Here is a 27447-nt window from a genome sequence, read left to right on the forward strand (position 1 = left end):
TGTCTTGGAGAAAACCGTGAGAGATAATAGTTTAGTGTAGCTTCTTTTGTTCTCAATACGCTACCCAGGAGAGCACAGGGAGTGTCCTCTTTGTGTGGAATCTGTCAGCGGTGTAAACTGACCAGTAGTAACCCCTCTCTGGCCTCAAAAGGGAAATACAGCATGAGAAACTGACCATCGACTGTTGTCCCCTTCAGTTTGCACGGACTCACTCTTTGTGTTGGAAAGACGAGACTTACAAAAGACACACTTGTATTGCTATGTTTTAATGTCAAATTGCTACGATTCACAAAGAAGATGTAATTGACAAATGATACATAATGTGATTTTAACTGCAGTTAAAGAGCAGTTGCAGTAGAAATGGTTCAGGGGATAAATCTCTCTATTTTACCACTTTTTCAACTATTTACAACAGTATTATTTTAAATATGACTTCTTGTTCTCGCAACATCACTGACAGACATATCAGTTGTTGTTATCAAATGATTTATAAGTTCAAGTATTTAGTGTTGCCATTCTCAAAGTAGGGGAAGAAATATCACAAAAACATTTGTGAGCATAAAACACACACAACATCATCATCATGCACATTTCATTCATGGACTATAAGATAAACATACAGTGCTCTCATCACTGAGATATTCCCAAACAAAATGTATGTATTGCACATGTTTACAAATCAGTTTTAGGTACAATTCAGTTAAAACAATTAAAACAAATATTCATCTACTGTCACCATAAATCTAAAAGCCTTCTGTTATTTAGCAGCAATATCTTTTTTTTTAAAACGAAAATTCATTATCTCAAAATAAATATTCAAAGACAGATTTTGGGAACAAAACAAACAGCTACAACAGTGATAAAGGAGCATCGCCATAAAACTCAAGCTGTTACAGTCAATTGCAGGAGCCTGAGCTCACCGTGAGCTGCAGAGGGTCTTATGCACCATCGACTGTATGGACTAATTAAGAGTTTGTTTCTATTATACTAATAAAAAAGACGAGGGGATTTACTCGAGTAGATTTGGGATTAGTGCCATAAACTCTAATAACTGTCTTCGATGCGGCATTATGCAGCAAAAATATAAAGAGCCGTTTAGTAAACAACAGCCGGTGCAAGCCAAGAAATAAACGTACCAGTTTACATCTGACGCCATCTGCATTAATTTAGAGTGTAATCCCATAATGTACAGATATAATCCAATATGTAAATGTTTCATTTCAGTGTTACACTCGATGTCAACATAACAACGTTGACAATAACATTCAGGTTTTCACATTAACCTATAAATAGCTGATTCTCGCAGCTCACGTCATCTTTCATACTGTTGCTCTTCAGAGATTTCGAACATGTGACTTGGATTTCATTTTTAACCAACACTAGTGTTCGAAATCAATCTGAAATCATGTAACCCACAGTGTATATCACAGGATATTCGTAAAATGTAATATGAATCCTGTTACCTTCTGTATATACAGTAAATGGGATGTAATAATATAAGATATGCATTAATATCATATATAAGAACCTGTTCAAAAGGTTACTACAATATATATCGTGTTTCTACATTTTTTCACACAGTTTTTGGTCGATCAAGGAATTGCTGTTAGCCACATCCCTTTTGACTGACAAAAACTTCCATCACACGTGCCCTGCTGTTGATGTTCCAGCTTGTAAAACATCTTTGATGCAGTGCAAGAAGTGATACTCGCCCTCTCATAGACTAAAACAAGCTGCATCAAATTCAAAAGCCTGAAGAAGAAGAATTGGAACAGAGTGAGCAGTTGGAAAAAAAAGAAGCTTTTCCAACACGTCATTTATTCATTCTCATAGTACAGGCAATGCAATGCTTGTTTTTAGCGGCAATGTCAAAATGAGGAGCTGCACATGTCGGCAGTTAAATAAGACTTTGAAGGTAGTGTTTCATCTGTACGTTTGGGAGCTCTCATACACAGTGCGTGGTCATTCCTTTTGACACATAACAGACAGTAGACAAAAACAGAAAAACAGAAACACGTTCCTTTCATTAGATAGAGGAACATGTGTGAAAAACAAGGTTTCCTCGAAATTACTGAAATAATATCAATAATTATGGAACAATGCACAAACGCTATAAATGCCCAGTTGTAGAATCAAGGGCTTTAAAAGCTGGATGAGTTAAGCATTCAAAAATATGGCCATCTACAATGCAATCAAGGAAAACGCTGAAATGACACATGGTGCATAAAAATGTATGTACGATTACTGTCCAAACCACGTTTCAAGTAAATGTGGGAATTGAACCTCTGTCCGAATCCGCTTTTGTGGCCGTTTTTGTACCCCGTTTGCAGCATTATGTTCCTTCACAAAACAAAAATGCACCATCATATTTTTATTTGCATGTGTTGCTGTGAGCATCTACATGAATGATCCACCGAGGTAATATAATGTGTTGTTCCATCATTCTCAACATATCCACCTTTCAAAACAATTAAACACAAAAAAATTGGAAAGGAATGACACCGGCTGCATGTATTTGGTACGAGAGCTCAACCAAATCTGGAAGTAAAAGAAAATCGGACCGTCACATTAAATCCCCCGTCATCTTCTGCTGTCCTGGGTTTTCTCATGGAAACCAGCAGTGAACAGCAGGCTGCGTTTCAGCAGCTCGGGGGCGTGACCTGACCTCGTCATTATCAGTAAAATTGACTAAATTGTAAACCTCAGACTGAAGCTTCAAATGTGCAGCGGTGAGAAGGCGTAGAAAGGAAATTGGGCGTCGTCCTCGTCCAAAAAGAAACACTGGAAGTAGGGCTCCTCTGTGGAGGACAGAACAACACACGGCAGTACAGTTCAGTACACTGTGTTCCTCGCCTCTCTCTGGCATCCTGGAAGTAGGCCGCGCATGCAATTTGCACACTTGTGTGATATTTCGGTGATGAGAGGCGACTTCGTACTTACCTTCCATTTGAAAGCTGTCTGATACAGAAGGCTCAGCTATCAAAATAAGAAGTCAATGTTAATTATAAAACAATACAGTAATATGTTACTCTAGAATACTGCTTTCCTATACAGTAGACCACCTTTTAACTTGTCCTCCGTGGCAACCTTCTTCTCAGCAGATCTTTCTACAACAAAAAGAGCATTTTGTGGGTTCAAATAAAGTTAGAAGATTCAGAATTGAGTTGCTTAACAAACAGTTTTACCTTTCTTTGCTGGATCCTGTATCTCTTTAAGAACTCTGTCCTCTGTAAATGGACAATACACCAGATTAATAACAATTATTAGTCAAAGATTCAAACCACTTCCGGCAGAATAGACAACTGCTGTACTGTACCTTTAGCTTTCTCTTCTTTGGTTGCCCTCTCAACTGTTTTTTCTAAAATAAATAAATAATAGTTATTTTCGACTCAGGTGCACAGTAGGCTAGCAGGTGTACTATAAACGGTCACAAAGGCAGTTTCTTAACAATCAAGATACCTTTTTTTACAGGCTCTGCTTTTTCTTTACGAACCCTGACCTCTGCAATAAATCACAAAGTTTCCATAATTGTCCAGCATATCGTAGATGTGTTGAAGTATTCAAACACTCTGGTCGTATGCTGTACCTTTCTTTGTTGCAGTGGGTTTGACTTTTTCTTTCAGAACCTCATACGCTGTTTCACAAATATGAAACGAACACAAGTAGGCGAGAAATGGACAATTACAACATAGTTTCATTGCCAGGCACAAACAACTTAATGTTTTGTTTTATTTTACAGCTGCGTGAAAGTTAAAGGCGTTTCCTTTCTTGCTTGTGTAAGCCAGGTTAGCATATATGCATGTTTTTCTCGCTCCAGCATGACATTGGCTGTGGCTCATTTACTTCAAACGTCTATGTTGTTATGAAAGGACATGCTTAAGGTTTAATGGCAAAGCAAGCAGTGAAAACATCACCACCAAGAGAGTTGTTAGGATTGTTAAAGCTACCAGCATGCGTGTTCAGTGAGATACTGGCTACTGTTGCTCAACTATGCACTTGTTGTCTATAAACCTATGATGTATCATGTATGGTTTATAGAAAAACAAATCTATGGTAGTATTCTGTAAATGATTGTCTACAGAGCAAAATACTTTCCTGCTGATTAAAAACGTGTACCAATCTTAATTTGAGATGTTTTCTATAAAGAACTCTTAGACATTTTCACATTCAGCAGGAAAATATTCTCAGCCTTCAGATTACATGTTGTGATCTGATTACCACGAAGGTAACGTGGTTGCATAAAGAGCTGCCTCTAGTGAAGCACCACACATGTACCTTTCTTCACACGGGCTAGTTTGGCCTTTTCCCTAGAAATGGCTGCATCATAAGGAAGGAAATGCAATGGATTCAGCAGCATATATATAATAGACTGTTAACGTAGACTCAAATGCATCTCCAATGACTCCTGGCTTGTTCCATAACAAGTTGATCTAAATAACTGTGAAATAATATACATTTGTAATTGCACTAAACACTTTACCTTTCTTCACTGCAGCAAGCTTGTCCTTTTCTTTAAGAGTCTCCAGTTCTGCAAAAGGGAAACTCAGGTCAGACGGGACACAGAACTTGAGAGCAGAAGCCACTATTAGCTCCTTTTCCAACAATGCATATTGCAGCTGGGGCCACAGCATTGCAAGCAGCTTGCAGAGCATGAGGGATCTACAACTAGAAAGCAGGAATTAGTTTTCAAAAGTGCATCTCTGCTGAACAGATACATATTGTGTTGATTTGTACCTTTTTGTTGGTTTGTCTGCAAGAACATGAATCACTTCACCATCATTGGTTTGTCCACTTTTGATGCTTCTAGCTCGATACAATGTCTGTTTCATATTCTCTGCATGTATTATCATTTCATGTTAGGAGGAATCTTCCACTGAAACATCCAGATATACGTTCCACACATCTCAACGTTTACAGCACATTGTTACTGTTTGATGGGTTGGTGGCCTTTGCTTTGGAATCTCAGCTCTTTATTGTTTTAAAATCTAAGAGAGGTGAGTTATAAAAGCCTAACAACGTCTGTGTATGCAGTGCTTTGCAGAACTACACTTGTCTGAACAAGCAGACAGTATTCCTCAGAATGACTGTATGGAAACAACAGTTTGCCTATTGCGCTCAGGCAGTGAAATCACGTACATAATGTTGATTATTGTTGGATCTCATCGGCAAAATGCTTGTTTCTCTCCTGGGCAATTCACTCAAAACGTTTACACAATACATTGACCTACACTGTGTGATTAGATCGCTATAATTATAATGTCACATGTGGATTACTGCTCCAACTGAAGCACGACTAATGTACCGGTACCTTTCTTTACATGGACTGGTTTGGCCTTTTTCCTCAGCAATGCTGGGAGAAAAGGTAATTAATGCATGTTTATTTGTGACAATACGTAGATAAGAATGTAAGCATGTGTTGGTACTCAGTAAGCTTTATACATAATTAGTGTCTAATTATTTGATACCAAACACAGAGAATCCAGTGCAGGCTACCTTTCTTCTTTAGGAGTGATTTGACCTGTTCCTTCTTTGTGTCATCCTCAGTTTTAGAAGGAGCTAATTCATAAATGGAAAAAAATAAACTATTCTTAACTTGTGACTTTTCACAATTTAAAAATAGAAATAAAATACTGTGTCTTGTCTATGATTTCTTTGTTGTTGACACACACCTTTCTTCTGATGAGCTGGCTTAGGCTCCTCCTTTGCTACCTCAGGTGCTGAGTGTAATGAAAATGATTTGTGTTCAGGATCGTTAAGCTTTTTGCCAAAGAATGATGGATTGTATTGGCATTACCTTTTTTTGCAAGAACTGTCTTGGTCTTAGGTTCTAAAGAGAAAGAAGAAAAAAGTGGCGTGATTAAACTTGCTTTTTCGACAGATGTCGTTAAACTACATCACGTCTCTTAAAGATGTGATTTAAGATGTCTGCTATTAACATTTTCTGGAAATCTGGCATTTATTTCACATACTCTTAATCTGAAAAGTGTGAAATGCAGCCACACTATGTGCAACTAATCAGCACCTTTCTGTGAGGTTTTTGCCTTTGCCTTTTCTTTTACAACAGCTTCTACAGCTTCTATAGCTTATAGCTTCTAAGAAAGGAGGGGAAATGTCACAATAAATCTATTTGAAAAGCTACAAGCCAAAAAACTGATCACACACACACAATGCATCTTAGATAAAGCACGTCATCTCTGCAGTGTGAACAACATGCATCTCCAAAATATCAAGTTCGTCAAAGTTTTTTGTTTTAGGAAATCACAATTCAAACCTGTAAGCCTACATTGAAGCATGCACATTTTCAAGTCATGTTTAAACATGAAAAGTGACCAAATTGACAATGTTGAAAATGACATGAAATCAGTTTTCACATAACACTAATGTACCAACATTTGTGTCAGTTTCCGCAACAAATTATGTCAATGATGATATTACTAAAGCATGGAGTCTGTATGAGCGTTTCATCAGCAGCCACATATACTAATAGCTACAGAAACACACACGTCTGATACCTTTCTTCTTTTCAGCAGATTTAGGTTCAGCTTTGATAACAGGTGCTAGAGGAATACACGGCCTGATTAATTCCATTGTGTACAGTTCAGTGGGAAACCACGAAGTAAACTGATTAAAAACAAAAGAGAGATAAAGGCATTGTGAAATAATGAATGGAGAAAAACAAACCTTTTGTGGGAGTCACTGGCTCGGCCTTCTTCTGCTTGAGAACCTCAGCTTCTAAAGCAAATAACAACAAAAATATAAAAGTTGTTAATGTGATTCTAGCTCATTTCAAAATAAGACTACTTAGTAAATAATATTATCGTAATTTTTTCACATTTCATATAAATTAGGTCTAATTTAAATATGGATAATATTTGTTTAATAAAAACCTTTTTTGGTTGGTGCTGGTTTGACGTTCTCTTTTGGAGTTACAGGCACTATGAAGAATAAAATAGTGTGAAGAAAAGATACAGTTAAATAAAAAGATGAAAATAGAAAGCACCAGTTTATTTTAAATTCAAAACTCGTGAATGGATGTTGAGCAGTTAGCACTTTAAATAATAAAAGGCAGAGCGGTGAACATATGAAACATATTGGAATTAGTGTGTAAATAAAAAGATATACCTTTCTTCAGTGGCACAGCCTTCACTTTCTCCTTTGTTATTGAGACATTTTTGTGCGGTACGTCTGCCGCTGTGAGACAAAAAAGTGAATGAGTAGAAAGACGAATTGCTTTATTATTTGAAACATAAACATTAATGTTGATTCGTGTCCTCTTACCTTTGACTACTGGGACTGGTTTTGTCTTGAGCGGGGCAGGTTCTGTGTCAGAGGATTTTAGGTTTGTCATTCCAGAAAACAAGATGAAAAATAATAAAACTAAATACAAGCACGCGCCTCACCTCTCTTTGTTAGAACCGGTTCAGGCTTCTGTTTTGAAACGTCAGCTGCTAAAGAAAACATATTTAATGATCAAACCAAACCTTGATGACATACATATTTTGGTGATATATAATGTTTAAAATGTGCCTTACCTGTCTTTGTAGAAACTGCTTTGACTTTCTCTTTGGGCGCCTTGACTTCTGAAAACAAGTAAACAAGTGTCGGCTGAGGCTCATAGACTCAACCCACTAAAACATGACGAATCTGAATCCGATAAAACATATACACCAAAAGTAATTTACCTTTTTTCATCGGCACTATTTTGACTCTCTGTTCCACCAGAGAGGCATTTCTGGGAGCGCCCTCTTGTTCTGTCAGCAGCAGCAATTTGAAAATACAACACGCATACAGTATGTTATTGCAGTTCAAGATTTAGTTTGTTTATTATTCTTACGTTGTTGTAAAATTCACAACTTATACCTCTTTTCATGTCGACTGGTTTGCCCTTAGGAGCAGCAGCTTCTGTGTGTCAAAAGCACAACCGGGATCGTTTTATTTCCATTGGAACAATTAATCGTTTTTGCTTCTTGGTTAATTGAAAACAATATCTAGAACTTAGAATGAACAAATACTGTGGTTGTCACCTTTCTTAGCAGGAGCCACTTTGGCCTTTTCCTTTGGAACTTCTGTGTCACAAAATAGGATGGAGAGTTAGTGGAGATTTGCCTTTGATGCAGTTTGTGGTGCTGCTGAACTATTGCATTAGGGATTGTTTTTTAGCCTACCCTCATTTATATAAATGGGGTATAAAGTTGTTGATGTGAGGATATTGTTTCAGCTACAATCTCAGATTTCTACATTCCTCTCTGGTTAAGACAGTCCCCAAATGGGTTAGAATGCAGCATCCGTGGGTCTTTGCATTACCTGGTTTTACAGCTTTATCTTTGATTTGTTCCTTTGGTTCCTTCTTGGGTTCCTTATGAGCGGCCACTGGTGAATAAGTGTTGATAACTGTTTATAATGTGACACTTTCTTTTGAGATATAATTATGTATCTGTTGTGCACATACAATCTGTCAGCACACCAAAGATATGCATAATATGTGAGTCTATTTTCATCCTTGAACATCTGATTAAATTATTGGTGAGATATATGGTTACGGACCATCAAAAGAGCTAGAAAAAAACATAAAAGTGAACTTTTACTAATGAATTGACAGTTGACACAACATAATAAAAGCATGTTCTTACCTTTCTTTGTCGGTTCTGGTTTGGCTTTCAACTTCTCTATGATTGATGAATGTTCAAAAATATATAATTGATTCGCACAGAAAACTTTAAAATGAATCAAATACTAACAACAAGAATAAAATATCACTTTGACCAGATCTTTTAAATTCTGTATTATCTCACCTGCTTTTGTGACATTGAGATGTTCCTTCTTCAGAACAGATGCAACCTCCTTCATGACTACTTTAATCCTCCTTGCAGCCTTTTTAGGTCCATCGTCTGAAATACAAAGGCAAAGCTGATTGAACAGTTTCACGTAAAATATACAGAGGAAAGAAATAAAGCCACCTATCAATCTATCTAGCCCTCTTTAGGCTCCAGTCAGGCCTCTCTTTGGGACTTTCTATGAGTTAGCACTTCTAAATTACAACTAATGTTTACAAATATTGTGTTGTGATGAAAACTGTTCATGTATCATAATAGTATTTTGAGCCATGCTTGTAGGCTTCATGGATAATTTGTATTACCTGGTTTTACAGGTGTAGGTTTGAGTTTTTCCTTTGGTTCCTTCTTGGGCTCTTTATGATCTGCCACTGGTGGAATTCATAAAGATCAGTATTTATTATGTGACACTTTCCTTGGATATGTGACTTGTTATGTGTAAAACACATAAAAAGTCAGTATACCTAAATTATGCATTATATCTGGAATATGTTTACGTTTAACTCTCGTATTGGTTGGATTCATCATTGAGATATTAGGTTGTTGAGCAACTAAACTGAAAACATCAGATTTAAGATACTTTTACAAATTAATTGACAATTGACACAAAAGAATATAAGCCGTTCTTACCTTTCATTGCAGGCTCTGGTTTGGCTTTCACCTTCGAAACTTCAGGAACCTCTGTTAATGGGGGATATTTAAAAAGATCATTCATTTGCGCATCTTAGCTTCACATTAAACATGTAATGGTTACAGCGACTCTGTTACTTACCTGTCTTTGGAACATTCATGTGCTCCTTTCTCAGGACAGGAACTGTCTGCTTTACTGCAGCTTTCAGCACCTTTACTGCCCTCTTGGGTTCATCAGCTGAAATGAACAGCAGGAAATTATGCTCCAGTCTCAGGGACTATTTCATTTTTATTTTATTTCACATGGTATTGCAGGTGAAGTCTGTCATATCTTGCAACTGAAAAAAATGTATGAAAATATATTTAACAGATAATGTGATAATAATGTGATTTTTGTGGAAGACAATTTGAAAACAAGTGACCAATACTATAGATTTCGGGTGAGGACAGTCTCTCTTTTCAGTGCATTTAACCTACTGTAAAATTCATCAAATACTAACCACAAGAATGAAAAGTCACATTTACCAGATATTTTACATACTGTATTATCTCACCTGCTTTTGTGATGTTAAGATGTTCCTTCTTCAGGACAGAGGCAACCTCCTTCTTGATTACTTTAATCCTCCTTGCAGCCTTTTTGGGTCCAGCATCTGCAAAAAACAAATTTAAAAAAGGAAGAAAATTGAATTATTTAATTTAAATTATACTGAGGAAAGAAATACAGCCTTCATTGAACAAAATAAACATATGAATCAATTTAGCCTTCTTTAGGCTCCAGTCAAGCCTCTCTTAGGGACTCTATATGAGTAAGTACTTTTAAAGTACACCTGAAGTTTCCAGATATTGTATTCACATGAAAACTGTTCATCTGTCACAGCAGTATTTTGAGCCATGCTAGCACTGTGGCTCTATGGATGCTTTGCACTACCTGGTATTACAGGTTTAGGTTTGAGTTTTTCTTTTGGTTCCTTCTTGGGCTCCTTGGGAACATCCACTGGTGGAACATATGACATCAAAAAGCCTTAAAGATTTAGGTTTTTATAAAGATCACTATTTATTATATGACAGTTTATTGGATTGTATAACTTTTTAAGTGTGGAACACATAAAAGTTTTATTTTTCATGTTAGCAAACATGAAAAGCATAATATTTTAGTGTATTTTCATCCTTGAAAAGTCTGATAAAAAATTGGTAAGATAATGGAGCATCTTCACAGCTAAATAACAAATTAATGAATAATTGACGCAAAAGAATATAAGCATGTTCTTACCTTTCTTTGCAGGTTCTGCTTTGGCTTTCACCTTAGGATCTTCAGGAACCTCTATTATTGGGGAATGTTCAAAAATATATTTCATAAGCTCACCTTAGCTTCACATTAAACATGTAATGGTAGCACTTTATGCAATACTTCTTCTTAACCTCTTATCACTCCTGTAAAATTTGCCGAAAACGCCTATCCAATGCGTACCCAAAGTAAACTGCACAGCTCTTATTGAACCATTGGGAGTACATATATGGTTTTAGTCTTCATTGAAAGGGAACACTCTGTAGTTTCTTCCCAAACTGTCAGAATCACTGTACGTGCTACTGGCATTGAGTTATATAGTTTACCACACACTGAAACAGAAGGCTTTTTTTTCTGCCTGGATTTCTTTTGGCCAACAGTTGGCAGCAGTTATCTATGGCTGGCACTTAGGAGCTTAGATACACAGCGAAAAGATAGGGACAACACTGTTAAAGGACAATGAAATGTAATCTTTCACTTGATATTTTAAAGGTTGCCTCTTGTTTGCAATACTCACAAAGTCACACTGCAGCTTTAAGTTCACTTATGGTGACACTAAATCTGGAACGTTACATACCTGTCTTCGTAACATTCATGTGCTCCTTTATCAGGACAGGAACTGTCTGCTTTACTGCAGCTTTCAGCACCTTTACTGCCCTCTTGTGTTCTTCAGCTGAAATGAACAGCAGAAAGTGACCAACAATGTCATTGTCAGGTGAAGACTGTCTCTCATTTCCTTCCATTTAACCAACTGGGTTAATGTGTCACTGAAAGATTCCTCAAATACTAACCATTAATATAAAATATCACTGTGACCAGGTCTTTTACACAGTGTCTCACCTGCTTTTGTGACATTGAGATGTTCCTTCTTCAGAACAGATGCAACCTCCTTCATGACTGCTTTAATCCTCCTTGCAGCCTTTTTAGGTCCATCGTCTGAAATACAAAGGCAAAGCTGATTGAACAGTTTCACGTAAAATATACTGAGGAAAGAAATAAAGCCACCTATCAATCTATCTAGCCTTCTTTAGGCTCCAGTCAGGCTATCTTTTGACTCTCCACAAATTCCTGTAATGCTAATTTAATTCCCATCAGCCTCATTTGTACTTGGTGTTTATTTCTACTCAGCAAAAGTTATCATGTTAACACACTGAACTAAGATGGTGAACATGCTGACCCAGGAAAACACATATTGAACATTTGATCCAGGGGAACAGAACAATGCTGAGAACATAAACCCTTTTGAAAGTCTCCTTAATGTGTCATATAAACATGAGCTGGGGAACATTGGGCCCTGGGAACATAGATACCATCTTGTGAACATCATACATGCTCAATATCAACATGCAAGCATTGTCAGAGTGAGCATGTTAGCATGATGATGTAAGCATTTCAATCAATTGCACCATTGTGTAGTAGCCTCACAGAGCTGCAAGCATGACTGTAGATTTTTGCTGTTGTTGTGGATCATATTGTTTAATTGCTAAAAACACTGCATTCCTTGCCTTATGCCTACCCTTCTTAGTATCTTGAATCTTGACAGGTGATTTGTCTTTATGAGTCTTTTTGATTTCTTCCTCCTCTTTAGAATGCTTTGTTTGTTCTATTTTTTCCAAAGATATCTTCTTTGGTTCCTTGTCCTCTTTGGGAATCATCTTGACCTCTTTCTTGTCTTTGGAAGGTTTCTTTTGATCTTGTTCTTCATATAGATGTTTTGGTTGTTTTTCTTCCTTTCCAGAGAGTTTTGTTGATTCTTTTTCATCTTTAGAAGGTTTCTCGTGTTCTTGTTTTCCTCTAAGGAACTTGTTTGGTACTGACCTTTCTTTGGAAAGTTTTGCTTGCTTTTCCTCTAGTTTTTCCTCCACGGAAGGCTTCTTCGGGTCTTTTTCCTTCTGTATAGGCTTAGTAACTTCTTTTTCCTCCACTGAAGGCATTTTCTCTTCTTTACCTTCCTTAGATGGCATCTTGTCTTCCATCCCTTTTTTGGGAAGTTTTACTTCTTTCTTATCTTCAGATGGCTTCTTAACCTCTTTTTTCTCTTTTTCTTTTGTAGGTTTCTTGATTTCTTTTTCCTCCTTTGATGGCTTCCTTTCTTCCCTCTCCTTCAAAGGTTTCTCCACTTCTTTCTTTTCATCTTTTACATCATTCAGTTCTTTTGGCTTCATCATTTTCTCTACTATCTCTTCTTGAGGTTTTTTCAGTTTTTCCTCTTCCTTAGATGGTTTCAAGTCTACCCCTTCTTTGGGTGATTTCTTCTCATCTTTGTGAGACTTTATTTCTACTTTGTCTTCTTTGAAAGGTTTTGTCTCTTTCTTTTCTTTGAGATGTTTCTTCACTTCTTCAGGGTGTTTCTTTACTTCTTTGTGAGGTTTTACCTCTTCTTTCTGTTCTTTCAGAGGTTTCTTGACCTCTTTCTCTTCTTCAAATGTTTTCTGAACTTCTTTCTCTTCTTTAGGTGGTTTCTTAACTTCTTTCTCTTCTTGAGATGGTTTCTTGGCTTCTTTCTTTTCTGTAGGTGGTTTTTTGACTTCTTTCTCTTCTTTATATGGAGTCTTGACTTCTTTCTCTTCTTTCAATGGTTTCTTGACTTCTTTCTCTTCTTGAGATGGTTTCTTGGATTCTTTCTTTTCTGTCGGTGGTTTCTTGACTTCTTTCTCTTCTTCAAATAGTCTTTTTACTTCTTTTTCTTCTTTATATGGTGTCTTGACTTTTATATCTTCTTTAGATGGTTTCTTGACTTCTTTCACTTCTTTAGATGGTGTCTTGACTTCTTTCTCTTCTTTAGATGGTGTCTTGATTTCTTTCTCTTCTTTAGATGGTTTCTTGACTTCTTTCTCTTCTTTAGATGGTGTCTTGATTTCTTTCTCTTCTTTAGATGGTTTCTTTACTTCTTTCACTTCTTTAGATGGTGTCTTGATTTCTTTCTCTTCTTTAGATGGTGTCTTGACTTCTTTCTCTTCTTTAGATGGTTTCTTGACTTCTTTCTCTTCTTTAGATGGTGTCTTGATTTCTTTATCTTCTTTAGATGATGTCTTGACTTCTTTCTCTTCTTTAGATGGTGTCTTGACTTCTTTCTCTTCTTTAGATGGTGTCTTGACTTCTTTCTCTTCTTTAGATGGTGTCTTGACTTCTTTCTCTTCTTCAGATGGTTTCTTGACTTCTTTCTCTTGTTTAGATGGTGTCTTGATTTCTTTCTCTTCTTTAGATGGAGTCTTGACTTCTTTCTCTTCTTTTGATGGTTTCTTGACTTCTTTCTCTTCTTTAGATGGTTTCTTGACTTCTTTCTCTTCTTTAGATGGTGTCTTGACTTCTTTCTCTTCTTTCGATAGTTTCTTGACTTCTTTCTCTTCTTGAGATGGTTTCTTGGATTCTTTCTTTTCTGTCGGTGGTTTCTTGACTTCTTTCTCTTCTTCAAATAGTCTTTTTACTTCTTTTTCTTCTTTATATGGTGTCTTGACTTTTATCTCTTCTTTAGATGGTTTCTTGACTTCTTTCACTTCTTTAGATGGTGTCTTGATTTCTTTCTCTTCTTTAGATGGTGTCTTGACTTCTTTCTCTTCTTTAGATGGTGTCTTGATTTCTTTCTCTTCTTTAGATGGTGTCTTGACTTCTTTCTCTTCTTTAGATGGTGTCTTGATTTCTTTCTCTTCTTTAGATGGTGTCTTGATTTCTTTCTCTTCTTTAGATGGTGTCTTGACTTCTTTCTCTTCTTTAGATGGTGTCTTGATTTCTTTCTCTTCTTTAGATGGTTTCTTGATGTCTTTATCTTCTTTATATGGTGTCTTGACTTCTTTCTCTTCTTTCAATGGTTTCTTGACTTCTTTCTCTTCTTGAGATGGTTTCTTGACTTCTTTCTCTTCTTTAGATGGTGTCTTGATTTCTTTCTTTTCTTTAGATGGTGTCTTGACTTCTTTCTCTTCTTTAGATGGTGTCTTGACTTCTTTCTCTTCTTTAGATGGTTTCTTGACTTCTTTCTCTTCTTTAGATGGTGTCTTGATTTCTTTCTTTTCTTTAGATGGTGTCTTGACTTCTTTCTCTTCTTTAGATGGTGTCTTGACTTCTTTCTCTTCTTCAGATGGTTTCTTGACTTCTTTCTCTTGTTTAGATGGCGTCTTGATTTCTTTCTCTTCTTTAGATGGTGTCTTGACTTTTATCTCTTCTTCAGATGGTTTCTTGACTTCTTTCTCTTCTTTAGATGGTGTCTTGATTTCTTTCTCTTCTTTAGATGGTGTCTTGATTTCTTTCTCTTCTTTAGATGGTGTCTTGATTTCTTTCTCTTCTTCAGATGGTTTCTTGATTTCTTTCTCTTCTTTAGATGGTGTCTTGACTTCTTTCTCTTCTTCAGATGGTTTCTTGATTTCTTTCTCTTCTTTAGATGGTTTCTTGACTTCTTTATCCTCTCTAGATGGTTTCTTGACTTCTTTATCCTCCCTAGATGGTTTCTTGACTTTTCTCTCTTCTTCAGTTGGTTTCTTAACTTCTTTGTCTTCTCTAGATGGTTTCATGACCTCTTTATCTTGTCTAGATAATTTCTTGACCTCTTTCTCCTTTTGAGATGGTTTCTTCACTACTTTGTCTTCTTTAGATGGTTTCTTAACTTCTTTCTCTTCTTGAGATGGTTTCTTAACTTCTTTCTCTTCTTTAGATGGTGTCTTGACTTCTTTCTCTTCTTTAGATGGTTTCTTGACTTCTTTCTCTTCTTTAGATGGTGTCTTGACTTCTTTAAATAGTCTTTTTACTTCTTTCTCTTCTTTATATGGTGTCTTGATTTCTTTCTCTTCTTCAAATAGTTTATTTACTTCTTTGTCTTCTTTATATGGTTTCTTGACTTCTTTCTCTTCTTTAGATGGTGTCTTGACTTCTTTCTCTTCTTTAGATGGTGTCTTGATTTCTTTCTCTTCTTTATATGGTTTCTTGACTTCTTTAGATGGTGTCTTGACTTCTTTCTCTTCTTTAGATGGTTTCTTGATTTCTTTCTCTTGTCTAGATGGTTTCTTGATTTCTTTCTCTTCTTCAGATGGTGTTTTGACTTCTTTCTCTTCTTTAGATGGTTTCTTGAGTTCTTTCTCTTCTTTAGATGGTGTCTTGACTTCTTTCTCTTCTTTAGATGGTGTCTTGACTTCTTTCTCTTCTTCAAATAGTCTTTTTACTTCTTTCTCTTCTTTATATGGTGTCTTGATTTCTTTCTCTTCTTCAAATAGTTTATTTACTTCTTGTTCTTCTTTATATGGTTTCTTGACTTCTTTCTCTTCTTGAGATGGTTTCTTGATTTCTTTCTCTTCTTTAGATGGTGTCTTGACTTCTTTCTCTTCTTTAGATGGTGTCTTGACTTCTTTCTCTTCTTGAGTTGGTTTCTTGACTTCTTTCTCTTGTCTAGATGGTTTCTTGACCTCTTTCTGTTCTTTAGATGGTTTCTTGACTTCTTTCTCCTCCGTCGATGGTTTCTTGACTTCTTTGTCTTTTTTGAGATGTTTCTTGACTTCTTCTTCTTCTTTAGATGGTTTCTTGACTTCTTTCTCCACTCTGGATGGTTTCATGATGTTTTCGTCTTCTTCAGGTGGTTTATTGACTTCTGTCTTTTCTTTAAGGGGTTTCTTAACTTCTTTCTCCTCTGTGGATGGTTTCTTGACATCTTTTTGTTCTTTAAATGGTTTCATGTCATCTTTTTGTACTTTAGATGGTTTCTTGACTTCTTTCTCTTTAAGTAGTTTCTCCACTTCTATTTTTACTTCAGTAGGTTCCGTCACTTTCCTCTTCCCTTTAGGTTTTATTGCTTCTTCCTCTTCCTTCGAAGACTTCTTTACTTCTTTCTCATCTTTGGATGGTTTCTTGGGTTCTTCCTTCGTTTTAGACTCTTCTTCTAAAAGTAACCATCAAATTGTCATTTTGTCACGTACTCTACACATACTCTATTAAAGTTAACAACCTTGTTTTTATTTTTTACACATGTACTTTTGTACACAATTTTTTACTTTCATCAGTAAGTGTAATTACCTTTGGGCTTCGGTGGTTTCTTCTCAAGTGGTTTAGCCTCTTCCTTTAGGGTTTCTTCTTTTAGTTTTATCTCTAGGATTTCCTTAAGTTTGGCTTCCTCTTCTTTCTCCTCCTTTTCAGATTTTGCGGCTTTGAGGTCTGTAAGCCACAATACATCTTCATTCACGTATCAGGTGCTTGTGTGCATAGAGTAAATTCTTGTTCTCACTAGATACAATAGCTTTTCAAAGCATTTTTCAAAAGAATTACCTTTAATAATGGTATATTTAACTTCTTTTATTGCATGTCTTTCCTTTGCCTCTTTGAGAACTAAAGAACATAATGCAAAATATGTACAAATTAACAACACTTCCCAGTCCAATTCTGACCAGTAATCACACTGCATATTCTTAGCCCAGGCTAACAACAGTGCTGTATGAAAAGCCCAGTCATCATGACAGATAATCATGCTTGCATAAGCACTAAAAGCACTATAACACTAAAAGCACTGATCAGAAACACACCACAACTAGATATTATTGAAGCAGTCAGACCTATATTTTGGTGCTAGACTGCAGAGATCTACAGTAAGTCACAATAATTAGTTAATCAGTAATATTTTTTGTTGATACATAATTCACAGTGGAGGGAAGATCATATAATGCATCAGAATGTTGTTTTGTGTCCTCATCCAGAAACCCATTAATGTTTTTCTCAGCCTGTTAATTCCATCTTGCCGCCCTCTGTACTATTGGCTCACTGCCTAAGGTGATGAATTGCTTGTATTTCCTGTAGTCAGATGAGAAGATAGAAGAAGAATATCAAGTACAGTCAGTCTAAGGACATGCGTTGACTTCTCCTCTTGGGCAACACAAATTGAGGTAAAGATGTGTCAGGGCACGTTTTTAAACTCAACTGTGTGCTAGAACTTGAGCCCCAGTGTTTTTAGCATATACTTGTTTACAATTTGGCACCATTAAAAGTGTGCTGCATTACCTATTAACAGTTCCTGCTTGCAATATACCTGTGGTTATACTGACAACCGTAACTGGATTACTTTGACAGTGAAAAAAACTTAAAGACTTGATGATTCTTAGACAACTATGGAAGTGACTCTATGTTGCTAACATTAAGCTAGTTTAGCTATTTAACCTTTTTACGTTCTCGGATTCTGGTTAAAACGGCAAGCTAAATTATTATCTAAAATATTGTAATCTCTCAGAACAAACAAACAAACACACAATGTTAACAAAACACACTGATATGAACATATGAAAGATGTTACATTCAGTAAATCAGTCATTGAACAAATATCTGTTTGGCCCTTATAACTTTAGTCCCGTCACAACCAAGTGATCTTTTGAAAACATGTTAATGAAGATATAATAAATATCCACACTCACCATTCAGAAACATTTTCATTACCTGGTAATGAAAACGAGGATGAAATAGATGAGATGATCATGGTAAAGAGTGTTGTACCTTTGTCATGTTTGTGAAGGTGTTCTTCTTTGTGGGCAGCTCTGGACCCGACTCTTCTCCGTCTCTCAAAGGGAATATGAACGTTCCTTTTTCGTTTGAGTCCAGTTTTCACACTTTCATTGTTGTTGTTGTTTTCATCAAGTTCATCGATGATGTCGGAGTATTCGTCTTGGTCGTGAACTGTTGTTTCTTCTTCTTCAACATTGTCAGATTCGGGCACGCCACTGGCATTATTGAGTTTTTTAGATAACGGAATTTCAAAATCAAGATGTTGGACAGATGGCTCTTCTTCTTCATCTTCATCGTCCACTCCAATCATCTCTAATTTGACCAGTTTTTCTCCTTCCTCCTCCTCTTCTGAATGCTCATCGTCATCCACATCTAAAGTTTGAGCTTCCTGGTCCGTTTTTACAAGCTGATCTTTGACATCAGTGTCAAAAGTCTGTTCTTGGTCTCTTCCTTCATCAGCATGAATATCTCCATCTTCAGTCTCCTCCCCATCAACCTCTTCTTCTGTTTTTGTCTCCTCCTCTTCCTCCTCCTCATGTTTTACTCGAACTTCCACAGTTTTTTTCTCCTCCTCTTTCTCCTCCCTAGCTTCCACCGAATCTTCTTCAGTTTTGGTCTCCTCCTCCCCCTCCTCTTCCTCCCCATCTTCTATCACAAGTCCTGTTGTTGTCTCCTCCTCATCTTCCAGATATTCTTCTACTGCATCTTTCATTTTTGTCTCTTCCTCCCCATCTCTTACCAAAACTTCTTCAGTTTTTGTTTCCTCCTCCTCCTCATCGTCTACCAGAAGTCCTGTTTTTGTCTCCTCCTCATCCTCTACTGCATGTTCTTCAGTTTTGGTCTCCTCCACCTCCAATCCCTCATCTTCTACTTCAGTTTTTCTGTTTTCTTCTTCCTCCCCATCTCTTACCAAAACGTCTTCAGTTTTTGTTTCCTCCTCCTCCTCATCGTCTACCAGAAGTCCTGTTTTTGTCTCCTCCTCATCCTCTACTGCATGTTCTTCAGTTTTGGTCTCCTCCACCTCCAATCCCTCATCTTCTACTTCAGTTTTTCTGTTTTCTTCTTCCTCCCCATCTCTTACCAAAACGTCTTCAGTTTTTGTTTCCTCCTCCTCCTCATCGTCTACCAGAAGTCCTGTTTTTGTCTCCTCCTCATCCTCTACTGCATGTTCTTCAGTTTTGGTCTCCTCCACCTCCAATCCCTCATCTTCTACTTCAGTTTTTCTGTTTTCTTCTTCCTCACTATCTTCTACCAAAACGTCTTCAGTTTTAGCCCCCTCCTCCTCTTTCACCTCATCTTCTACCACACATTGTGTTTGTATCTCCTCATCATCTTCTACTGCATGTTCTTCAAATTTGGTCTCCTCTACCTCCACTTCCTCGTCTTCTACTTCAGTTTTTTTGTCCTCCTCCCTTTTTACCATAATGTCTTCAGCTTCGGCCTCCACCTCAGCTTCTACCACCTCTTCTCCAGTGTTCGGTTCCTCTATTTGTTCTTCTTCAAAATCTGTTTTATTACCTCCCCCGTCTTCTCCTTCATCATCCTCTGTTTTTAAGTCCTCCTCCTGTTGTGTACCAACATCGTCCTCTTCGTCTGTCTCCTCCTCGTAGGCTGCATCGTCTTCTGTTTTTATCTCCTCCTTCTTCTCCTCTTCCTCACTGTCAACCTCTTCTCCCTCATCTACGGTTGATGGTTCATGTTCTGTTTCTTCAAGGTTGATATGTTTCACTAGTGATGTGATAGTAACAAATTTAGTGCCTGTTATTGATCTTGTATCTGACTAATGAATGTGACTATTAGAGAAAAATGTATGAATACCATCCTTCTCCTCCTCCTGCTCGTCTGCTTCACTGGCAGCTTCAGTGGGAACTTCAGCCTCCTCTTCCTCCTTCTCCTTAATCTTTGAGTCTGGGGCTTCACTTAACTCTGCAGCAGCAGCAGCAGCTTCATCCTCGGCAGCTTGCATGATCTCTGTAACTGTACCATCACCCATGTGACCTGTCATATCTGACCTTCACATCATTACACAGAAAAGCAGTTCCAAACCTATTTTCAGGCACAGAATAATTTGATGGGGTGAAATGGGAGCAATGACCATTCATAACATTATATAGTACACACCATATGCTGCAGTTAATGACTTTCCCCATTTACTTATATAATTTAAACTAGCTAAGATCCTCTGATAAAAGATAATATGAAATATTCCAGACGAAAACACGTCATCCAGTACAAACAATCCAGATACATTTATAGACACATACAGTATCTCGGTACAGATGTTTAAATTATTGAAATACAGGTTACAGTTGGTTAGTAAGTCAGTGGAATGCAACTCCAAAGGACAAATTATAAAGACAAATTTTCATGCTCAATATAACATAGAAATCCTAGTTTGGAGCTAAATCCAGGTCAAAAGATTTGTTCATTTGCAAAACAAATTTGAGCCTGAAAGTTCAAGTTGTGGTCTTGAGCATTGAAATATACAGCAATGTATTCAAAATAAAAATAAGTGAATGAAAAAAATTTCTTGGGTTGAATATAATTTTGATTCAGTTCTGGAATTTTTTGGAATACATTTATTTTTTTAATTTTTAACTTTCATATATATTTTGATATTTGAGTTCTTATATTTTTCAGTTTCAGATTTTATATTTTCAGATTCAAATCTTTTTTTTTTCAATGCAAACATGCATGTAAGGCAACTGTTTGCTGGCAACACACATTGCACATGTCCAAAGCAATGTAATAGTGTATTTCCGTGATATGTGGTGGTATTTTCTTACCTTTTTCAAAAGGTGGCAGAAATGCACCTACAATTCAAAGAAAATATGTTAATTAAAGAAAATTAGCTTCATTTTTAAGAAATTATCTTAGTCATTATTTACCTTTCCTTTGTACCATATGTATACGAGATGGGCGAGCTACATCTTCATCTAAACAAAGAGAAGAAACAGACATGTTGTGTAAATGGGGTGTAATTTGCAGTCATATGCTAGTAAGATGCTTTTAGGTGAATTAAAACTGTAATAAAAACCTTTTTCAGTTACTACTTTTACAGCAGGTTCACCTAAAAAAAGAGAAGAAAATATGATAAAGTATATGCATCAAGGCGTCAATCACTATATATGGTACAGATATGATATGTGTCTTTATACATGTGTAACTTTTTGTTTAGTTTAAGTTATTATAGTATTTATTATTATAGTATATAGCTAATGCAAACAACCATACCCTGATCAGCAACAAGCATGCTCGACATGTAAGCCACAAACACATCTTTCTTTTCGGAGAAATCCAACAAGGCATCTTCGACAACCTTCATGGGAGCTTCAGGCATGATCCCTGAAACATTAGCACAACACAGTCAGTTCAACCTGCTCTTCATAATACTACAAATATACAGCTTTTGATTGTTTGATATTAATTCCATTACCTTACTCATACATATCTTAATATGAGTAATGACAGTGAATGCAAACACAGTGATATACCAGCAATAGTATTGTAATGTGGCTTATTTGTTATTTATGTTCTCATATGTTAAAAATGTTAAAAGACCTTGTTCACCAATCAGCGTTGTGGAGACTTGGCTCACGAGCATGTTGATCTGTTCTGTGGTGATTTCTGCTGTTCTCTTTAGAGCCGACATGGGGCTGAATCCCACAGCATGCTGGATATCTGATCAACAGAAAAGCCAAAGTAAAAACTGCAGTTAGCAGACTAGAGTAGAGTACATTGTCAAGGTAAACACACATACAGTCGATTTTAAGATCATAGGTAAAAGGTTCAAATACTGTACCTTTTACTGTGTCCATTATTACATCAAAGATGGCACAGAGCACATCCTGGATGTATCCTGTTATTCCACTCAGAAAGTCGTTTGTAACACTGAAGACATTTCTGCCAACAACCACAGGGTCCATGAAGCTGATGTCAGTGGTTCCTGAGAAGAAGAAAAAGACGCATTCAAGCCAAAGCTCCAGTGAGTATAACTTCATGCAACAATTCAAACACTTTTTGTTGTGGAGACATTTGGAAAGACAGTTAAAGACCAATGGGAAAAGATATTGTCCGCCAGTAATGAACAATTCTTAATATAAAAAACAAAAAGCACTACACAACAATACAGACACAATGTTTAATGGAAATAATGCACCACAAACAATAAGAAGGTTGAAATATAACAGAGGTACCTTTTGTTATATCCAGTGCACTGTCTATGATGGCACAAAGCACGTCCTGGATGTAGCCCACTATTCCACTCACGGTGTCATTTGTAACACTGAAGACATTTCTGCCAACTACCACAGGGTCCATGAAGCTAATGTCCATGGTTCCTGAGAAAATCAAAAAGAAAAGAAACGAGGACAATTATATAAAATCAGTTTTGTATGCTGTGTGAACTTGTCATTTTAATATTCAAGAGGTTACAGGTTAGCGGGATGGTAAATGGGGAGAGTAAATACCTTTTACTACGTGCAGAATTGTCTCCAAAATTGCATCAAGCACATCCTGGATGTAGCCCCCCACTCCACACACAAAGTCATTAGTAGCACCGAAGACACCTCTGCCTATGACCACAGGGTCAATGTAGCTAAGGTCAACTTTTCCTGAGAAAAACATTTGAGGGAAAAATGTATTTTCATTGTTAGTTTATTATCATGTTATTCGTTGTGAATAAAAAAGGGAAGACAGACAAATTCCTTAGTCAGAAGTAAGCATTAAATATGGAATACATACCTTTATTTATATCCGATATAGTATCTAATGCAGTGTCCACAATCGCACACAAGGTGCCCACAACTCCACCCATAAAATCATTAGTTGAATGGAACGCTTGTCTACCGATGATCACAGGGTCAACATAGCTGAGGTAGAAGTTCCCTGTGGGTTTCAGGGTAGATTATTAGAGCCATTGTCACATCACATGTACGCTAAAATGATACCTTTTCTTTTGTTCTGGTTGAGTGCGAGTATGTTTTCATACCTTCCTCATCTGAAAAATGGCGAACAAATCCATCTTTTGCTTCCGATATTTCATCAGCTGCGTAGGTGGCAGCGGACATGGGGTCGCTTAAATCAGGTGCACATTCTAGGGGCCCAGAGATATCAGAGTCAAACATTACAATAGTTGCTTCAACACTGCTGAAAAGATGTGGCATGCATGCGGTCTCTCCTATGTACCTTGAAACTTATTCATTAGACTGGATACTTCATCAACAGCGTCGTTTACAGCTTGCATGGGGTCCGAAACGATTTGCTGAATGTCTGAGATTAATAACAATGTGATATGATGATATGCATGTTTGATGATTGTAATTCTGAAAAGATGCATTTTTCAGGTATTCGTGACTTACCTGGGACTGCCTTGTACTCCACGAAGTCAAACATCACCACTCCAACCACCACCCAGGACAGGAGAGCAGCCAGAGCAATCAGCAGCTCCGCGGACATTTTCAGCTTCCCGAGGAGGCCCAGACCTTTGGACTTGAGAGAGCTCGTCTGTGGTGTAGCTGCTCCATTGGACCCACTGGCTGTGGAGGAGGAGGATGCTGCTCCTTTATGTGAAAAAAACGCAGAAAGATACTTTAGTCACTCAACGTCTTCAAGACAGTCCTGCTGTAGTACAGCTTTTGCTGCTTGGTTCTCTGCTACACTGGAACAAGTAGGAACAAGTATACTTTTTTTAGTTTTGAATGTATTTTTACTTGATTTGTCCTTTTAAGGTCAGACCCAATCCTCACTGTTATAACAAAGAAACAGTGGCATGCAGCTGCTCACAACAATCTCCAGAGAGGCTACATTCAGAAGTGCATTGGGAAAGTGTTGCATGCAGGTGTTTGTATTTGCTTTTTTTCAGTGTTTTTTCAACACCTTCATAGCATGGGAGTGTACATTTTTGAAAATAATAGAGCCAGACCTCAAACAAATACAACAGAATCTACAAGTATGATGGCACAGATATGTGTCAAAATTCCATATTTTGTCTGCCAGCGAGCATTGACATGTTTATTGTTTTTACTGTAAAGTGTCCCGCAGGGACATTATGTGTTATTAGATTATTTAAAAACTAGTGAAATCAGTATCTTAAAAATCTAAAGTCTAAAAATGATTATTGGTCAGACTCTGTACGGAAATAAGGATCTGACACTTCTCATTGCGCTTCTCTTTTGGATTGATCACATTTGGTTGACCACATTGGCAACATCAGCAAACAAACCACACAACTGTCACCAGAGTTGTATTCAAATATTTGAGAACTCTGAATGGTGCGCAGAAATACACGAGTTTACCTTTTCCCAACTGAGCCCCACCCACTGCAGGTGAGCAAGAAAAGCAAGAACAACTAGATACTGTCTTGTAAGCAACAAACTGAGAATATCTACTTTACCAATCTACAGTTTGCCTGTTACTTTAATGCTGTAGGAACAATTTATAACTTTGACTTGTGATGATTTGGTGAAATCTCTGACTAGGAAGTTCTCGTGGCATGTTTTGTATCACTATGTCCTTCCATAGCCACCTCTCCAGTCTCATTACCCACAATCTGCAGCTAAACCATGACATGTGAAGGATATGTCCTCTGTGATCAAAGAAACTGTACACGGTGGAGACCGTGTCTGATCTTTGCATTTATCAAATGATTACCCCAGCATGTGCATTGTAAACAGATGTAAACTAATTTCCTGATGTTGAGGGATTATATGATTTATATTTAATTGATTGGTATGCTAACATCTGGTTAGATTGAAGATCATAAAAGACAATAACAATCTGTCATTTCTATTTCATCAGGTCATCCAAACACATGATGGGACATAATTCCAACCTGTTTATCACAGTCACAAATTATTGTGATGGCATTTAATGACATACTCGCCATCATCAACACTGCTGTACTTTCCATCTTGGACATTGTGCCAAGGGGTTAGAGAGACCTTCAAAATACAATCTGAGCATGCCCGACATGCTCAGATTTACTTCCTCATGCTGTTATGAAAAAACGAACGACAGTTCAGAGCCTTCAGAGTTATTCAGGATGGACAGGTAGTATCAGCATTTCACAATAAATGAACACCGATTCGAAAGTCTGTTATTGCTCAATTCATTCAAGCCCCCAAAACTTCACTAAACAAAACAATTGGTTGGAAAATGCCACTTGTTTGAGGAAGATTACATGAGAAGTATTAGCCTATTTTTTAAATGGCAAAAAGAAAACCAGAGGTCAGCCCCAGCAGCAGCCATGTCTGTCATAGGAGAGCAACGCTAATACTCTGGCTACATGATATCCTGTATTTATAGCAACCAACTTTCAACATGTTTTCCAAAGAGGACATAACCTATCGCTAACCTAACACAGCCATTTATTTATTACATAGCTTTTATCTCTCAGGCGTTCTGTTCTCTATCAAACTATATCAAAGTGTTGTTAATTTCTGTGCAATAACAGGTGTAACAGTCCTACCTTCCGCCATGGTAATATGGAAACAATTTCAGCTATAATCCTTTAAGTTGAGGGCAAAGCCTCCTCATGCAGAAGTGAATGGAAAATCACAGCTTCAGTCGGCATCCAATCAGCATCCACTGTTTACGTAAAAAATAGACCAAGTCAATTAAGTTATTCCATTTCCACTTGGCGATCACTGTCTTCTTTCTTGACGCATGTTATCCACAGGTTGAACTTCTCCAAGATAAAAAAAAAGAAAAGAAGACAATAGAAAATCAAGCGTAAATTGTAAGATTTAAAGGTGTTGCAGAATGTGCCAGTGTGGCAGCATTACAGAGGGGGGTCTGGGGACGGTGGGGCAAAGGAAAGCAGCGCAGAGGAAGGAAAGAGCCAAGCTGAGCAGAGCGCTGGTGACGGGGAACAGACAGAATACCACCCAGTGTTATTGGTGCCTCACATGGGTATAGATCAGAGCACAGCACAGGGAGGCTTCAAGGTAACTTTATCCACCAGAAGGTCCGGGTTATTCTTAGCTGGAGCTCTGCACACCAGTTGCTCCGAAAGGCCTTTTTTGGCGGTTGAAGAAGTGTGTGCGTGAGATCAGTTAACTGAATTGGGCACCCCTATGACATACTATACTACGACTTTTTGACATTTTAATGACAAACTATACTATGAGCTTTTATATAAAATGTTTCTGACTAATGTACTATTACTTTCATGACATTTGATCACATACTACAGCAAGACTTTTTTAAAGACACTTCATTTTTTACATCATCTGATACTATGACATGTTTATTACTTTTTATGACAGACTATTTGTGGCATGCTATACCATGGCTTTGTTATGACATTTTGTGTGACATAGTACAGTTTTTTGTGAGACATGGAAAAATAAGGGTGCTGTAATATATTTTTGAAAAATATATAGTTAATCAAATATAATTAATCTATTAATTAATTACTTAAGAGTTTTCTGAATCTGCTCTTTTGATTTACAGAATACGATTTTACAGGGAAAACATAGAATAATAAAATGTTCAAACACAGGCGGTATGTGTAAATAATAAAATAATTATACAACTATAGCAATTTCATCTATTGTATTAATAATGGTCGAAAAATTCAATAAAAAGGAATCCACCCAAAAAAAAAAAAAGATTTTAATTTTTATAATTGTTTTGCTGGCGGAAAAAGGGGGGGGGACCCTGACAATTTCTTCTTTTTTTTTACTTTTGCCCCCAAACAGAGGTTTCCAGTTGCTGTTTATTGAAGGTCGCCACCCCAGCCACATCGGTTTTATTCTTTCTACTCCAGAGCTGCTTCTTGCTTAAAATTCTATTCAAGGGTGCGTTTGCTCACTACAATCCATGTGAAACATCAAGCAATTTAAGGATTTCATCTGTTTTAAAGTCACGTTTAAAGTAATCTTCAATGTACTCACAATCCATTTATATGTCAAATGTAGGGTAACCTATGAAGAGCTGCTTCTATGACTGCTGTGTTAAAGTATCTCATAATTTAGACTTTCTATAGCAACTGGAAACATCTGGTCAGTGGTTACAGATGGATGTACCAAAAGTGTTGGTGCATTTTTTTTTTTTTGCCAGACACAAGCACAGTTTCTTCCTGCAGGCGTTTACTCTGATGAACAGTTAAATCAGTCATTCACTGTCAACCCTCTAACAGCAAATGATCCACTGCTGCCATTATAGATTAGAATTTCAGAGTTTGTTTTATGACTTTTTTGACATTTTATTGACACACTATGGTCACTTTATATG

At 37.0% G+C, this 27447-nt stretch overlaps 1 protein-coding gene across 18 annotated transcripts; it reads right to left on the reverse strand.

Moving 5' to 3' along the window:
• Nucleotides 1-253: 253 nt before the first annotated feature.
• LOC306790716 (uncharacterized protein) lies at nucleotides 254-26102 on the reverse strand. 18 transcript variants are annotated; one of them, XM_079287180.1, is made up of 51 exons: nucleotides 25679-26102; nucleotides 23571-23771; nucleotides 23398-23481; nucleotides 23201-23305; nucleotides 22954-23097; nucleotides 22680-22823; nucleotides 22407-22550; nucleotides 22013-22156; nucleotides 21772-21891; nucleotides 21445-21555; nucleotides 21248-21280; nucleotides 21099-21146; nucleotides 20997-21023; nucleotides 20029-20187; nucleotides 18202-19938; nucleotides 16990-17049; nucleotides 16741-16878; nucleotides 12263-16603; nucleotides 11587-11682; nucleotides 11324-11419; nucleotides 10732-10782; nucleotides 10390-10455; nucleotides 10016-10111; nucleotides 9604-9699; nucleotides 9462-9512; nucleotides 9137-9202; nucleotides 8793-8888; nucleotides 8631-8666; nucleotides 8305-8370; nucleotides 8025-8066; nucleotides 7861-7902; nucleotides 7683-7751; nucleotides 7533-7580; nucleotides 7401-7448; nucleotides 7279-7320; nucleotides 7123-7191; nucleotides 6888-6935; nucleotides 6682-6732; nucleotides 6513-6557; nucleotides 5795-5827; nucleotides 5670-5717; nucleotides 5494-5556; nucleotides 4481-4528; nucleotides 4276-4317; nucleotides 3587-3634; nucleotides 3460-3501; nucleotides 3317-3358; nucleotides 3186-3227; nucleotides 3063-3107; nucleotides 2941-2976; nucleotides 254-2798 (listed from the first exon to the last, which is right to left on the reverse strand). In XM_079287180.1, the coding sequence occupies exons 1-51, from the start codon at nucleotides 25686-25688 to the stop codon at nucleotides 2716-2718; spliced, it is 9642 nt and encodes a 3213-aa protein (XP_079143306.1). In that variant the 5' UTR covers nucleotides 25689-26102; the 3' UTR covers nucleotides 254-2715. The 18 variants fall into 18 exon arrangements, with proteins under 18 accessions (XP_079143306.1, XP_079143309.1, XP_079143310.1 ...); XM_079287183.1 differs by having other exon boundaries at nucleotides 7861-7899; nucleotides 12263-16606; XM_079287184.1 differs by having other exon boundaries at nucleotides 7401-7445; nucleotides 7533-7577; nucleotides 12263-16606.
• Nucleotides 26103-27447: the final 1345 nt, after the last annotated feature.

This window comes from Melanostigma gelatinosum (genome assembly GCF_949748355.1).
Source record: "Melanostigma gelatinosum genome assembly, chromosome: 16".
Classification (NCBI taxonomy): domain Eukaryota; kingdom Metazoa; phylum Chordata; class Actinopteri; order Perciformes; family Zoarcidae; genus Melanostigma; species Melanostigma gelatinosum.

What these genes read in the sequence shown, in the direction of transcription:
- LOC306790716 (XM_079287170.1), bottom strand. An exon ending in ACATATGGTACAAAGGAAAG is followed by an intron (nt 21,024 to 21,098) that starts GTAAATAATGAC and finishes TTTGAATTGTAG; the next exon opens with GTGCATTTCTGCCACCTTTT. An exon ending in ACAGGATCCAGCAAAGAAAG is followed by an intron (nt 3,108 to 3,185) that starts GTAAAACTGTTT and finishes TTTTTGTTGTAG; the next exon opens with AAAGATCTGCTGAGAAGAAG.